At 43.2% G+C, this 14,406-nt stretch overlaps 1 protein-coding gene across 1 annotated transcript in view; it reads left to right on the forward strand.

The window, feature by feature from the left end:
* Nucleotides 1-14,406, forward strand: part of LOC146173678 (multidrug resistance-associated protein 1-like) — a 98,066-nt gene that overhangs the window by 54,283 nt on the left and 29,377 nt on the right. The window contains exons 16-19 of the mRNA XM_084585243.1: nucleotides 1,780-1,973; nucleotides 2,411-2,587; nucleotides 7,525-7,692; nucleotides 11,994-12,244. Coding sequence (XP_084441369.1) covers nucleotides 1,780-1,973; nucleotides 2,411-2,587; nucleotides 7,525-7,692; nucleotides 11,994-12,244 — 790 coding nt within the window. The remainder of the gene's footprint in view (nucleotides 1-1,779; nucleotides 1,974-2,410; nucleotides 2,588-7,524; nucleotides 7,693-11,993; nucleotides 12,245-14,406) is intronic.

Raw genomic sequence — 14,406 nt, forward strand, 5'->3', positions numbered from 1 at the left:
TGCCTACATTTGCCACCTTTTGTTACTACACTCATTTTTCTACCTTTATTTGATTCCTGCGTGTACTCGAATAGGCGCACAGTATCTGTACATAAAAACACTGATCAGAAGGTTCCTGAGGAACCTTCTGATCAGTGTAATGAGGGTAATGATCAGTGTAATGATCAGGGTAATGAGAACTAGCTCCACCCACTCTGAACAAGGTAAGGAAGCAGCTCAGCGAGCATAGTGAAAATGCTTAGAAGTCGAAATCATCGCCATTTGTTTTTGCTGTGTTTCAAACTGTATTTATGTATCCCTGTTTAATATGCCGGTGTTTGAAGTGCGCGTCGGGCTGTGCTTTGTTTGGCCCTCTTCTCCGCTCTAGCTACAGAGGGAAGCACTTAGTTTCTTTTTTTTTAATAAAGGGCACCAGAGAATTCCCATCATGTGACAAAACAAAAGAGATTCTTAGGGCACACACTATAAAGGGCACACACACATTGCCCTATCATCATCATCATCAGCCTGATTATACCTAGTGCAGGGTGAAGGCTTCTCCCATATTTCTTCACTTAAACTGGTTGTGTGCTAGCTGCATCCACTTGACCCCTGCGAACTTCTTAATCTCACCCGCCCACCTAACTTTCTGCCGCCCCCTGCTACGCTTTTCTTCCCTTGGAATCCAGTTTGTTACCCTCAGCGACCATCGGTTATCCTCTCTTCGCACTACATGTCCTGCCCATGTCCATTTCTTCTTCCTAATTTCTACTAGAATGTCGGTAACTTGAGTTATTTCTCTGACCCACTCTGCACGCTTTCTATCTCTTAATGTTACCCCTACCATTTTTCGTTCCATAGCCCTCTGGGTTGTCCTCAACTTAAGTCGAACTCTCTTGCTCAGCCTCCACGTTTCAGCCCCATAGGTGAGTACGGGCAAAATGCAACTGTTGCATACTTTCCTCTTAAGCGGTACCGGTAAGCTGCTAGTCATAATCTGCGAGTGCTTGCCAAATGCACTCCATCCCAATCTTATTTTTCTTGTTATTTTCTTTTCATGGTCCAGATTTGCGGTTACTACCTGTCCTAAGTAGACATATACGCCTACTACTTCCAGTATTTCGCTACCTAATGTAAAGTGATGTTCCTTCCCGAGGCTGTGGAACATTAACTTAGTCTTCTGCATATTGATTTTCAAGCCTACCTTTCTACTTTTCCTGTCTAGGTCATAAATCATTATTTGCAGTTCATCCCCCGAGTTGCTTAGCAAGGCAATGTCATCAGCAAATCGCAGATTACTGAGGTATTCTCTATCTACCCTTATCCCTAACTGCTCCCATTCCAAGTCTCTGAATACTTTCTCTAAACAAGCTGTGAATAGTACTGGGGAGATTGTGTCTCCTTGCCTAACACCTTTCTTTATGGGAATTTTGTTACTTTCTTTATGCAGAACTATGGTTGTGCAGCCACTATAGATATCTTTCAGCCCTTTCACGTACGGCTCGTCTATCCCCTGATTTCACAATGCCTGCATCACCACGTGGGTTTCAACTAAGTCAAATGCTTTTTCGTAATCAATGAATGCTATGTATAAGGGCTGGTTATATTCCGAGCATTGCCGTATACATTTTGAAATTAAACACTTGAATGTTCTTTCACCTCATACTATTTAGTTGTGGAGGTTAACGAGGTACAGCCTGGCACAGTACAGTTACAAGGGATGAACCTTGAACTCCGCTGTTCCTCTCTAGAAAACATTCCCTACTGTAATTCGTGACACATTTCTTTTCTTTCTCACAGAAGAGGCCGTGAAAGTGACGGACGCATCGTTCGCTTGGTCTCGGGGTGGCACCGCGATTCTCAAAGATATCACAATGGACGTGCACAAGAAATCGCTCGTCGCTGTTGTTGGTTCGGTCGGCTCCGGCAAGTCGTCCCTGCTGTCAGCCTGTCTCGGCGATATGGTCAAGCTCAACGGATCCGTAACAGTCTGCGTACGTACACCAATCCTCCCAAGGGTTAAAGCGTACTCGCGGAGACTCGCCGACGTTGCATTAGCTAGCAGATGTAATTTCCGTGCTCCGAGCATGTTCAAAGGGAGGGAAAAATTGAAAGCAACTTCGACATAAGAATTCAGGAGAGTGTGCAGTATCAGCGTATTCACTGCTTGGGAGCTGAGGAATGCGTCTGTTCCATTCTTGTTTTGTCATTCGTACAGTCAGTTCCTGGTTGCTTGAAGTTGTTCATATTTTTCAAAAATGCTTCTTCGTGATCATTATGATGGCGGGGTTGCTTTAGTAAGCATGAAACAAACTACAGTTATCTTTCTCGTGCCTTGGCTTATTTCGTTGTTGGTTTCTGCTCTGACGCTCGCACGAAGCCACCGATATTCCCTGTTGTTTCATCCTCTCACGTTTGCTTATTTCTGCAGGGCTCGTTTGCCTACTCGCCGCAGCAAGCGTGGATTCAGAACGCCAGCGTCAAGGACAACATCCTATTCGGCCACGAGTACGAGAAGGAGCGCTACGACCAGGTGGTCGAGGCGTGCGCCCTCCAACCAGACTTGGCGGTGCTTCCGGCGGGCGACGAGACCGAAGTGGGCGAGAAGGTAAGCGGCGTCCTCTTGAACTTTGTGGGTGCTGCGTATAAGACATGCCCGCAGTGGAGTTGGAGTTGGAAACCGCAGCTATCGACGACGCACATAGTTTCAAGGACCTTATTTAAATGCTGATTTCCTATTTGATTCCAATTGCCCTCGTTTTGCCTTTGCTTGTTTGCCTATTTAGGTGCGATCTCCCAAGTAGCAAGAAAGGTACCTTTCATGCATTGGTTAGTCTCTTTTCCCTGAACGTGCAGTGGCCCCAGAATTTAAAAACAAGATATTCAGTACAGTGTAATACCAGCAAAATGAAGCTACAACGAGAGGAACTAGGGGAATTCGTGGAAGTGAATGCAGTCCGGTGGAATAAAAAGAAACAGCAGCGTTTGTAAAATTAAAAGTCAGTCGAACCTTGCTACCTCCCGGGCAGCTGGGTCAGCTGAGCTTCCCCGCCTCTTCAGAGCGCTATGCACACATTTGTGTATATTGTAAATTCGGTGCTTTTCCGTAAGTTTTCTGTAGCTAAAGTATTCCTTTATTTCAAGAAAATGTTAATTTCGTGCGTGCTACCGCAAACAAATACAAAACGGTGAGTCACCAGCACTTAATTCGACATTCTTGCGCTGAAAGGTGTTTACAAAGATAAAACATTTTATTCTGTGCTTACAGCATCATACTCATGGTCAAGTTAAATGTTTGGCAATATTCCTTTTGTCCTCATTTCATTAACTGTGGTGTCCTGATGTCACAGTTTCTGTAAATTGCGTCATTGTATGAAATTTAGTTCATGCGGGGAAAGAAATAACTTTTGAAGCTCTGAACCGCAACCGTTCATAGTTAGCTTTATTAATGGCCTGTTTGCACTGTGTACAAACTTGTACAAATTGTGTGTAGAAATTGTCTGTGTACTTGACAAATAGTTTCGCGAAGCAGAATTTGGAAAGAAATTCGTGCGTATGAAGTGGGGTAGAGAGCTTTATTTATTTATTTATTTATTTATTTATTTATTTATTTATTTATTTATTTATTTATTTATTTATTTCTTTATTTATTTATTTATTTATTTATTTATTTATTTATATATTTATTTATTTATTTATTTATTTATTTATTTATTTATTTATTTATTTATTTATTTATTTTTTTATTTATTTCAAAATACTGCAGGCCAATATTTTGGCCCAGGCAGGAGTGGATATACAAGGCATTAAAACAACAAATAAAAATAAAAATAAAAACACGGGATTAGAGTAAATGAACAAGTCAACAAAATACAACACTGTATCATTCAAAAAAATGCAACTCCAGAGCTTTAATGAAATTGGAATACTGGAGAATGGCCTCAGGAAGACAGTTCCAGTCGAAAATGGTCCGTGGAAAATAACTGTGCTTGAAAGAGTTAGTCCTTGCAAAAATGGGTTCGAGCAGGTTACTTCTTGAATGATGTGTCCTGCGCGACAATTGTTCAAGAATTTCAGGGCGAGGTATGTTTAATTTGTGTGTTAAGAGGTTGTGCATAAACAATATGGTTAGCTTTCATTAGTGTAGTAGGTGAGTCTGACCTCTTGTATTTACTGTAAATGAACCTAACCGCTTTCCTTTGCACCATCTCTATTTTATGTATGTCTTTTTTTTTAAATAAGGATCCCATAAACCTGAAGCATACTCTAATTTAGACCTAATAAATGATGTGTATGCAAGAAGTTTGAGTTTACTTGGAGCATCATTAAGTTTCCGCCTCAAGTAGCACAGCTTGGAAAATGCGGAGGAACAAATGTCGGAAATATGAGAAGACCAAGTTAAATCATGAGTTAAGGTTACCCCTAAATATTTATAATGTGTAGTCTCCTCAATTAAATGATTAAGCAGGCTGTAAGAGAAATGCCTTATATGTTTTTTACGTGAAATTCACAATAGGACTGTTTTGTCGAGGTTTAATTTCATGTCCCATTTAAGACACCATTGGTGAACAGCTAATAGCGAATTTTGCAAGGTGTAGTGATCGTTGGGCTCATTTATGGTCTTAAAAAGTATGCAGTCATCTGCAAAAAGCCTTAAAGAGACATTATCAGGAAGAGAAACAGACAGATCATTAATATAAATTATGAAAAGCAGCGGTCCTAACACGCTTCCTTGGGGTACACCTGATGTGACTGGAAGCTCGTTTGATTTGAAACCATTAACCTCTACGTATTGTTCCTTGTATGTAAGATAAGCATTAATCCAATTAACAAGGTAGTTAGGGACGCCGATACTTACTAATTTATAAATGAGTTTACTATGGGAAACTGTGTCAAAGGCCTTGCAGAAGTCTAAAATGGGGACATCAATCTGCCCAGATTTATCGAGAACTACTTGAAATTCATGAACTGTAGTTACCAACTGCGTGACAGTAGACATACCCTTTCTGAAGCCGTGTTGCAAGGAGGATAAAATGTTATTTTCAGCTAGAAAGGAGTTAAGATAACCAGAGACTATGTGTTCTAATAACCTGCAACAAGAAGAAGTGATAGAAATTGGACGGTAATTAGAAATGGTTGGCTTATCGCCTTTCTTATGAATTGGAACAACACGGGCCATTCTCCAGTCTTCCGGCCCTTCACCAGAAAGTAAAGAAACTTGAAAGATTTTTGCTAAAAACTCGGATAATTGCGCCGCAAAACGTTTAAGAAGCACATTTGAGAGCCCATCAGGGCCCGCAGATTTTTTATCGCCGAGTTTACGCAGCATAGACAGAACACCATTTACAGAAATATTTGGTATGTTACCTTGGTCTTCAATTCGAACTCTAGCTGTGGTTGCCGTCACCGTCAGAAACACGCTTTGAAAGTACTGGTTAAGACCTTGTGCTATTTTCGTGCTCTTGACTCTGTTAAGGGTCATAAGCAATTTTGAGCAACAGACATTACAGGTATGTTATCGGTCTATTACAATTGTTTACATAACGTTTACATAACCGCCGGACACCCACCGGTAAAAATGGGTACAAGCGTCCCCCGGCCTGGCGCTCGGCTTTTCCAGGGGTGTGCGTTTGGGAGAAGCTCCGTAAACCCCGCTGCGCGCCCCTCCTCCGCAGTGGGCCCAAACCCAGTTTCGAACCTCGCAGCCTGCAAAGGTGGTTCTGTTTGTCTTTCAAAGGTACTTCCTTTGACCCCTCACCTGAAGTGCGAGAGTTGGACTGTGAAAAAGGCTGACCGCCGAAGAATTGACGCGTTTGAATTGTGGTGCTGGCGAAGACTCTTAAGAGTCCCTTGGACTGCCAGAAGATTAAATCAGTCGATATTGTCGACCATAAACCCTGACTGCTCATTGGAGGGTCAAATTCTAAAGTTAAAGCTCAGCTACTTTGGTCATCTGATGAGAAGAGAGGAGTCGCTGGAGAAAGATTTGATGTTGGGAAAGGTTGAGGGTCGCCGGAGAAGGGGTAGGCAGCGAACGCGATGGTTAGATGGCATTCTCGAGGCATTGCAGATGAAGCTATGTGATGTTAAGAAGATAGTGAGAGACCGGAAAGCGTGGCGTGACATGGTCCATAGGGTCACGAAGAGTCGGACACGACTGAACGCCTGAACTGAACATAACGTTTTTGGTAATAGCTTAGTTTAGGAGTTTTAGGTTTCACGGCATGTAAATCAAGCGTAAAATTATTCCCGGTTTGGGTAGTTTTTTGCATTGTATGCTTTAACGATTCCTCATAGAAATGCCGCTTTAAACCCAAGGTAAGGTGTAATTTTACAATCTCTCCTGATCTCAGGGATGCGAAGATGGATCGTGCTCTGTTGTCGAAAACCGGTGGCAGGCGACTTGGACCTGAATAATGAGAAGCTTGATTCGCTCATGATTTTTTTCATAATCTAGCACAGAAAAATAACCAACGTTATCTTTCAAAGTTTAAGCGGTGCATGGCTGCATTAGATGTTTTTGAAAAGCCTACCACTAACGCTTAAATATAGGCTTTTCGATTTCACAGGATTACCTTTGCGGAATAGCGATACTAGCGTTTTTGTATATCAGGAAACAGATGAATAATGTTAGCCAGGTCCTACGTACCTGTCGACTCGGTGTAAGATATGGGGCTCAAACACAGTCATGATGGGCGCGCCACCCCGATCGGCACAGCTTACCTTTACCTCTTGTGGTGCTAAATATAGCTTGTGAAACGGAGTATAGTCATTAATGACAACCATACCTGATTTTAAAAATTATTTCGCATTTACTTATTCGCATGAATACGGAGCGCACTTGGCACTGATTACAACGCAAGACACCATGTCGCGTGGTTCACGTGAGTTTCTCCGTTAATGCCGGCGAGCCGATTTACCTACCTACTTATGAAAATTAGCAAACTTTGACAGTCTAGAATGCCGAAGAGAGATAAAAGGGCTCTTTTTTTGGTTCTATTGCATGGCCATTTCAAGAGTAATGCATCTCACTGTTGTGCAGCACACACCAATGATCCTTCAAGACATCTAAAAGTAATGCATCACACTGTTGTGCAGCACACACCAATGATCCTTCAAGACATCTTCATAGTATGCATATCGTTGTTCCGTATTCTCATAAATACTTTTTTAAATACAGCGTTTTTCCTTGATTTACTAAAGAGCGGAACATGACGCCTTACTAGTTGTAAAAAATTATTTCCTTGATGCCAAAAAATCCTAAAATAATACCTGGATTATAAAATGCCAATATAGTAATTCTGCATCGGCATTGTAATTGTGTCTGGTTGCAATTTTATTTTTTTATATTTCCTGTTCGCTTGCTTGAGTTCCCTGTCAGATATTTATACTTCCATAAATGTACCTTTCCTCCCCCCCCCCCCCTTTTTTTAATGTGCATCTGTTCACACTTTTCACTCCTGTAATAGCCTGCATATGCTGATTAGCATCACTGAATGAAATGCCACAGGCGAAGATCTTTTTGAAATTGCTTCCACTCTTCAGGGTATTAACCTCAGCGGAGGGCAGAAACAGCGCATCAGCATCGCCCGTGCCGTGTACAGCGACTCCGACGTCTACCTGTTCGACGACCCGCTTAGCGCTGTGGACTCGCACGTGGGAAAGCATATCTTTGACAACGTCATCGGTCCGAAGGGAATGCTCAAGAACAAGGTGGGTGCTCGGTAGTGCGTTTTATTAGCTGTGTAGCGGAGCACTTATCGCACCCTTTAACTCTAAGGTATGCTTTAAGCTTTAATATAAGCAAAACCCTCACCCTTAGTTTTATATACATTTTGAAAATTACGAGGGACTTTACCGACTAAAGTAGTGAAAGGCGAAAGCCTGGGTGCCGCATTCTGCTAAGCAACAGGCTTTAATTAGTAATTAATTATTTAGCATTAAGTGGGTAATTCACTGAGTAATCATTATTCGGTTAATCATTTACGCGTTACTTAATTATTCACCAATAATAATTCATTATTGATTGATTAGTTATTAATTAGTAATTGATCATTTATTGACATATGACCGTATAAGGCATACATTCGCGCATACTGTGGTGGTCTCTATGATTGGTCGAGACATCTATGACATCATCCCGCCTCAGCCAATCAGAGCCGCCGCAAAAGCAGCACACATTTTGTCCACGACAGCATGAGCCGTTACGGCTTTCGCCTTAAAATTCGGTAAATATGTAAGGCCCTACTGCAAAGCCAAGGACATAACCTCATTACCGGATATGTTTTGAGCAAAGAAGGTAGTTTAATTCTTGAAGTATACAGGACGAACCATGCAGATCGCTGACAAGGATCAAATTCTCGGCCATGTTTTGGAAGTAACCGGCACTGCAGGTTTATAATGCACCCTTTTATAGATATTATTCACGGGGCGTCACTGCGGTTCTACTAGCCCTCTTGGCACCCAACTCATAGACATAGAGAGTGCTTATGGTGTTTGTTGCTGGCGGCATTGGTGAAATGAGAGCTCTGGATGCATGGCTAAAGAGCATTACAAAGCGTTTAGGACGTCGGACAAGTGAGCGGTGTGCAGCAGGAAGAGGTTCAAATACTGAAATCTTAACTTATCGGCAAACAGGGCCGACGCTTCAGAGGCGTTATTTTAATGCGGAAATGCCTTTAACGGCTACATTTTCAGCTCATATCGTCCGTCGCATTTCCGTCCACAAGGCAGATAGACATCTCGTGGTGAAACGTTACTATCAGATGATTTTCAGATATTCTTGTATTTTGTAGTAAGTGCCACTTAAATACAACACATGTTGCTAAGAAGCTATGACCTATGGTTATTTTAAATAACCTTATTTAAGTCACTACCAGAAGTGGATCTTGTATTGATTGCGTCTTTTCACGACACGTTGATGTAAACAACGTCAACTATGTTTGTTACCTTGTTATAACATGTCGCTACTCGCTGCCCTGTGCTACAGCACAGCAACACGCGTGGGAATACATCTGTTTCCTTGCAATCTGGGCTTTGTTTATGCCAACAGAACATGGGCCAACACGCATTCATTCCTTTAGTAGAATAACCTATGCCTAACGTGGATTTGACCGCCAACTTGTTTGTGCTTTTAGTTTCAAACCAATGAATGTTATGGAAGCTGCTACAACGCAGGGTTGCCTCTACTGCCATCAGCTGAGCTGTACAGTGAATAGAGCCTATAGAGCAGCTCTCTAGCACCCGTCCCTGGATTGCGAATTGTTGGCGTTGTCGTTAACGGCGTTTAATTTGGCGTAACCCTAATTCTGCCCCCCGTGGTATCTGGATGGATGGATGTTAGGAACGTCCCCTTTCAGACTGGATGGTGGTAGTCATCACCATGGTCAACTTTCGTTTTTGTCTACTTTAACTTATATATCCCTTCAACTTTAACTACTTTACTTTTAGACACCGGTTATCTTTAAATACCCGTGTTTAGTTTCGATTTTGCTTGCATTCCTCCCCTGACTGCTATTTATCCACCAATCTTCTAAACGTCTCTTGCTAATCTCTACTGTTGATTCATTCACGCTTCCTTTCTTACCTCTAAACCCCAGGGCCTCGGCAAGACTGATTTATAGGTGAAGAAAGCACGGCTTATCATATGTGGCACAATTCGGAGTTGGAGAGAAAAAAACGGGCGGCGAAGCACCTTGCAGGAATAGCGAGAGTGCAGGAACGCGCAGCAGTAAGATGGCTGCCACGAAACAAACAGATTTAGGGTGGCTTCCGAGAAAGGAGAAAGCTGTGACGAGTACCGAATAACGAGAAACCACAAGGTGGCGCTGAGTTGGTGCCTTACGAAGATTACAGTAACACCAGAAGTTGACGGCGACAGTGAAGGAACGGCATGCCTTAGGGAGGAGTGTTAAGTCCAACATTATTTAAGGTTGTGCTAATCCGCCTATTCAAATAAATTCCAAGCAGAATTCGATATCTGCATACACCGGCGACATCTACATATGGGCATAAAGTGTCACGCGTCTCCAAGTGCAAACGATATTGCAACGTCAGTGTCTATTGTGTCAGAGTATTTGCGTTATCAAAACATGATCTGTCCTATACTGTAAACGTCCTGTTAGCTTTTAACGCAATTTGATGATGTGGTACCCAAACAATTACCGGTCAAGTCAATCCATACATGACGCACTGTAAGTTCTGAGGTGTCGCTATAGACCATGGCCTGTCCCAGACGAAGCATGTCCCTTTACTCAGACGAAAACACGACAGTTTTACAACCATAGTAATGTTTATAGCTGGTGTTTATGGACGCTTCGAAAACTCAACGTGTTCGAACATATTCCTCAGTGCATATTTTTGTAGATGGCTTAGTGACGACCACCTCTTCAGAAGTCGCATTTATATTGCCTAAAAGCTCTTGTAACCATCACTTTCGACTGGTACATAGAGCGTCGTCCACGGCAACGGAATTAAGGCATGCGAGAATCCATCCTATACATTGGTCTCCATGCAGCAAATCACTGGACAATATTCCCCGGCTAGATACCTGCGTTGCAGATTATAAAAACATATATGAAGCAATGTGCTTACAAGCAGCTAATTGGGCAAATTTCGCATCTGGTAGCTGTGGCGTTCGAGCGTGGCCATGACATCAAGTTTCAGTGGGTACCGAGTCATTGTGGTATCGCAAAAGTTCTCGTTGACACACAGTGCCCCTGAAATGTTGCTCACCGCTCCCACACTCTCACTTTACTTTGACCTTGACATTTGACCTTCAACTTGACTGTGGTTCAGGACGTAGAATACACACGGTGATCTGAGCAACACGAAACACACGGTCAAACCCTGTTTTAGGTAGCGTATTGAAACTATGGCTTCAAAAGGTGGAAACGTATGGTTTTTAGTGGACAGGGAGTGTGCTGAGGTGTAGATGTAAGGCGTAATCCGCTATGGTCAAATAAGAGCGCGAAAAGGAACGCTTCGCCGCTGTCCACGCGCCAAGCGAGATCGACGAGGAGCGGCGGTTCTTCCCACTTTTTACTGGCCTCAATCAACTTATGCATAGAGGTTATCTCTGAGAGCCACTAGGTTTAAAACACCTGAAAAACATTTCATGCCAATTCTCAGATCACAAGGCCATGTTTTATGACATTCAAGGCCATGGAGAGGAGTGTCATTTGACGGATGATTATGGGTGGGAAAATAACGAATACTATCTGCACAGATTTCAATTCGCAGAATAAAAGTTATTGATTAAGCATGTCGCAAAGCTTATGTACGCGCGCGAGGATCTCCAATGAAGGCGGAAAACATTAACCATTAACGCTGACGGGTGATAACCGCAAATGAGGAGCTTAAGTGCCCCCCCCCCCAATTTCTTTAGATAGGATGCCGGCGGTGGGTAGCCCTTTTGGAGGGTAGCGTTTGGGGCTGAGTGGCGAAGAGCATATCTGAAGGTGGGCGGTAAGCATAAGTAGGGTTTGGGTGTATGAGCAGCATCGTAACCACAGCTCGGTGGGGGTGACTGCGGGGTCGTATTTTGGAGAGATTTCTCCCCGGGTTTATAGACAGACGAGACCATTTTACGCTCTAATTCTGCTACTATGTATTCCAGGGTTTGAAGGAACGCCGTCTGGTCGGGTAGTAGCATAGTGGAACGTCTCTTCAGTCACTAATTGCCAAAAAAATTAATCGACGGTTCCTTGTTTTCAATTTACGGGTTCCTCCCACAGCCTGTGAACAAGGAACTCGTAGTGGTTCCAAAACGTCAACTCGCTTTATTTTTTACAATTGGTCAGTGACCTAAGACAGGTTCAACAATACTGTAACTAGCGCTCTCGTAGTAATAAACCTGAGTACTTTGCAACGCATGCGAACGTTCAAGGACCCCATGTGTCCTAAATGTATACCTGGGACCCTCAAATCCGGTGTCCCTCTTTGGCGGTGTGTCTCTATGGGATGTTAACCTGGACGCACAACGTCTTCACTGTCCTGCATGCCCCGTCCATCAGACGCGTGTCCTGGTCACGCACCGTCTCTCCGTGCTACCCGAGGTGGACACCGTGTTCGTGCTGCGGGACGGCTCTGTATCGGACTTCGGGAGCTTCGATGAGCTTGTGTCCCGGGGCGGGGCCTTCTCCGATTTCCTACTGCAGTTCATCCGTGAGAGCGAGAGTAACGATGAGGGCGTCTCCGATGACGACGCTCAGCTCATCGGTGCCATCGCTGCGCACTCTACGGGGGCTCCCCCGGAGTTGATGAGGTGAGCCCAAGGAACTGTTTAATCTTTCCTCTCCTAGTGACCGGGAGAACTCAAGTGAGGTAGCAATTTGAAGGCGATAGTTTTAAATGCCCCGTTCTCTAAAAATTGCATTGTGGGAATTGTGAACGGAAAATCACAAGCCTGTTTGTGACGGGTGGTAGGTGGCAGGTGAAATGAACGGCCATTGTTGGTGTGTGTGTTGTGCGAGCTCACGAGCTCACGAGACCACATGACAGGACAGGCTTTACCAACTAGGGTTGCTTCTTTCCAGTGGAAGGGCCAGATCGAAATCTAATTCCCCGGAGCCTTTTGGTTCCCGAGTCAGAGATGATAATCTCAGGCCTTGCAGGCACATTAGTAGGGTCTACTTCACGCGTGGCTTTATATCTATGCTGAGTGCTTTTGCTCACACATAAGGTGGTATAGACTGCAAATGTACGCTAATAAGAGTGTGCAACTCGAAAGCGTATTCAGTACCGATGTTCTAGAACACTTCATTCCAATGACGCTGAATCGCCTGTCACTTCTGCACATTCATGGCCGCATGAGACATCAAATAGATGTTAGCACCCACAGGTCGGACTTTAACTAGATTTCCGTAATACTGATCAAACCGCAAATAAGAATAAGCCTTCTTTCCTTCTTTCATAGAGTCCTAACAAGCATACCGTACGTCCAGCATTTTCCTAACAACATTATAATGAACCTGCTTCCCCTTTTAGTGACGCTGGACGAATCTATTCTTTCCGCTGTATATTGAACGTCGACAAACATTGTTATTCTGGGATCTTCCGAGCAGTTAGTGCGAATCCACCGTACGCTCTCTGTTATTTGTAACTCGAACTTGTTGATGGTCATCGCTTGGGCGATGGGGTGAAATCCTCCAGTGTTAACGGGATTAGGAAAAAGGATAAATTTAGTTTTTAAAATTTGACAATTAAATTTTAGGATTCCAGATACAAAAAGTACAATTGACATAATTTAATACGTAGAATGTTCAAAGTTAAGTGCGGTTCAAAGTCAGTGTTTTGCTTGCCTATTTAGCCTTGGCGTAGCGACCTACGAGCTTGACATATATATATATATATATATATATATATATAGCTTTATATATATATATATATATATATATATATATATATATATATATATATATATATATATATATATATATATATATATATATAAAGCTCACGCTATCCATCAGACTGCTGTAAAGTAGAAAAACAATATATATATATATATTGTTTTTCTACTTTACAGCAGTCTGATGGATAGCGTGAGCTTTGCTGTATGAGACTTAATGAGAAGAGGTCCTTAAATTTATGCCAGTGAATAAGGATTTAAGGAGATTAAGAAGACGAAGGGGTTTAGGTTGACAAAAGAACTCACGCCCACCAATCTCTCGTTGAAACGTTGTCTAAGCGCCCAATAAGCTTCTGGAGAGGTAGCTGCCATTTCTTCCTTCATTATTTGTACCATCTCGCCGGAAAAACCATTACCTTGAGACGGCTAGCCCTATTTATGAACCTTTTTCACAGCATGCCATTTCGGTACCTTAGACCTCAGTAGAGAGTTTTAGCTTACCGGGATCCGCGAACCGCTACCGTGATCCGCCACCGCGCGTTCCACTGCGCATGCCCAGATCCCTTAACACCGATAGATGGCGCCACATGCTGGATGTCGGCACATAGACATGTCGTGTCGGGCCAATCAGCTTGTGCGCCCCGTCCACGCGTGGTAGCGGGTCACGGTGGCGGATCGCGGATCACGCTAATCTAAATCATTCTAATGTGAGCAAAAGACAAAGACGAAGGTTTGTACTTAAACTATGCCGGAATTTTGCAGAGTTATATAGACAAGTTAAAGAAATACGGAGAATCGCCGGAGAGTGAAACCGACTAAATGTGTTGAGAGCTTTGTCCTGTAGTTGGATACAACTTAAGTAAAAGGCGCCTCTTGATCCTCAAAGGACCTCGTTCCGCCAATTGCGTCGAACGATTATTCTGTATAATGCTCTTCTACCTGCTATGGCGGCGATGCAGGGTGTAGCAGATGAAAGGATGCTCACCACGCCTTATTCGTCCTCTCTTCGTCTTCAGACACTTTTACCCGCCACGCTTTGCGGGATTGACGTGGATTCACGAGAATCAATCGACGCC

Source organism: Amblyomma maculatum, chromosome 11 (assembly GCF_055883805.1).
Source record: "Amblyomma maculatum isolate TAMU_Amacu chromosome 11, ASM5588380v1, whole genome shotgun sequence".
Taxonomy (NCBI): domain Eukaryota; kingdom Metazoa; phylum Arthropoda; class Arachnida; order Ixodida; family Ixodidae; genus Amblyomma; species Amblyomma maculatum.